This window comes from Schistosoma mansoni (genome assembly GCF_000237925.1).
Source record: "Schistosoma mansoni, WGS project CABG00000000 data, supercontig 0176, strain Puerto Rico, whole genome shotgun sequence".
Lineage (NCBI taxonomy): Eukaryota > Metazoa > Platyhelminthes > Trematoda > Strigeidida > Schistosomatidae > Schistosoma > Schistosoma mansoni.
Genome location: NW_017386060.1, coordinates 58,139 through 59,476, shown reverse-complemented (window position 1 = coordinate 59,476; position 1,338 = coordinate 58,139). Strand labels below are relative to the sequence as shown.

The following is a 1,338-nucleotide window of genomic DNA, read 5'->3' as shown; positions in this document are numbered from 1 at the left end:
GCAAATATAGCGTTCACATCGGCCAGACATAACAGTGGCGACGGGGATTTCGGCAAAAAAACAATTGTTGTCGGGGTTTTTGGTACACAAAAAAATACAACAATTGTCGTCGAGGATTCTGGCAAAAAGAAATACAGCAACCGAGACGTGATTTGGGAATCAAACAAGCTGTAATAATTGCCGGTGAATTTTCGGAGTTATTATTATTATCAGCAGAAAAAAATGACGATTTCTCTAGAACAGGCGCTGATAATCTTAGAGCACCGGCAACAACAGATGCTAGCCTTCCAGCAGCAACTATTTGAAACGGTCTTGGACAAGTTTTTCAATAATGGTGCTAAAATGGCCGTCCCAGAAGAACGCCCAGTTGAGGGTTCAATTCCCTTCACATCTGATGGAAAAGGCAAAATGGGTAAGTTGGCCGGTTCAGAGCAAGACAATATCTTGCTAAATGCACATGAAACTGTGACAGTATCAGATGTTAAAGAAAAACAAGGTTCCGTAGACAAAGCCCTGAGCCCAGAGTCTAATGAAGCACCACTCAATCCGCCGATTTCTGAAGACAAACTTCAGTCAGAATTAAACTACGGGTTACATGATATCGGCCAAGAAAGCTGGAATGGTGCACATGATTTTGATGAAAATTCTTATGAAGATGAGGAAACTAAGTCGGTTGAATCAAATGATGATCAAAAACCTAAGGTAATTTCACTAGATGATGATTCCCCTAGCTATCAAATATCCTCCAATGAAAATCTTAATGAATTTGATGGAGATGTTTCAGAAAAGCCAAATTCCGATGACCTAAAATCAAATATCGTTCATCATCATCTATTCATTTCTAGTGGATTCTGCATTCAATACGAGAAATGTGTTCTAAATAAAGTCATATTAATTGTAAATTGGAGATATGAAGATCCAACATTATTTCGTGGGGGAGGAAATGTTGGAGAATTTCAACTTACAGATAGTTTTTTAAAAAATCAGAATCTAATCTTCGAATCTTCAAAAAAAAGGGGAGGTGTTAGGTCGGCTTACAATAAACTCTATCAGAGCCTCCAGAGAGGCTCATAAAGAGACCAACCAATCAGCGATTAGTTAGAAGCTATGCTACAAAAATAACGAGGTCCTGATTGGCTGTTTAACATACTGCTACTATGGAACCTCAAGGTCTTTTAATTACTAGAAAACCCCTGTTTTTCTGTACATAATGAACCTTGTAGTAAAGTGCTTCCCACACGCTTTGTGCCTTTTCTCTGGTCTTCAAGTCGTTGAGTAGTTATAGCTCGGGGGTACGGAACTAGATTAGGGAAGCAAATATAGCGTTCACATCGGCCA

The 1,338-nt window shown here is 39.1% G+C and overlaps 1 protein-coding gene across 1 annotated transcript; it reads left to right on the top strand.

Annotated features, from left to right (window-relative positions):
• Positions 1-222: 222 nt before the first annotated feature.
• On the top strand, positions 223-1,074 carry Smp_204920 (unnamed protein product; the record flags this gene model as incomplete). The annotated part of the gene is made up of 1 exon (XM_018796076.1): positions 223-1,074. One exon carries the CDS (start codon positions 223-225, stop codon positions 1,072-1,074), a length of 852 nt encoding a protein of 283 aa, XP_018646903.1.
• Between the last annotated feature and the right edge of the window lie 264 nt (positions 1,075-1,338).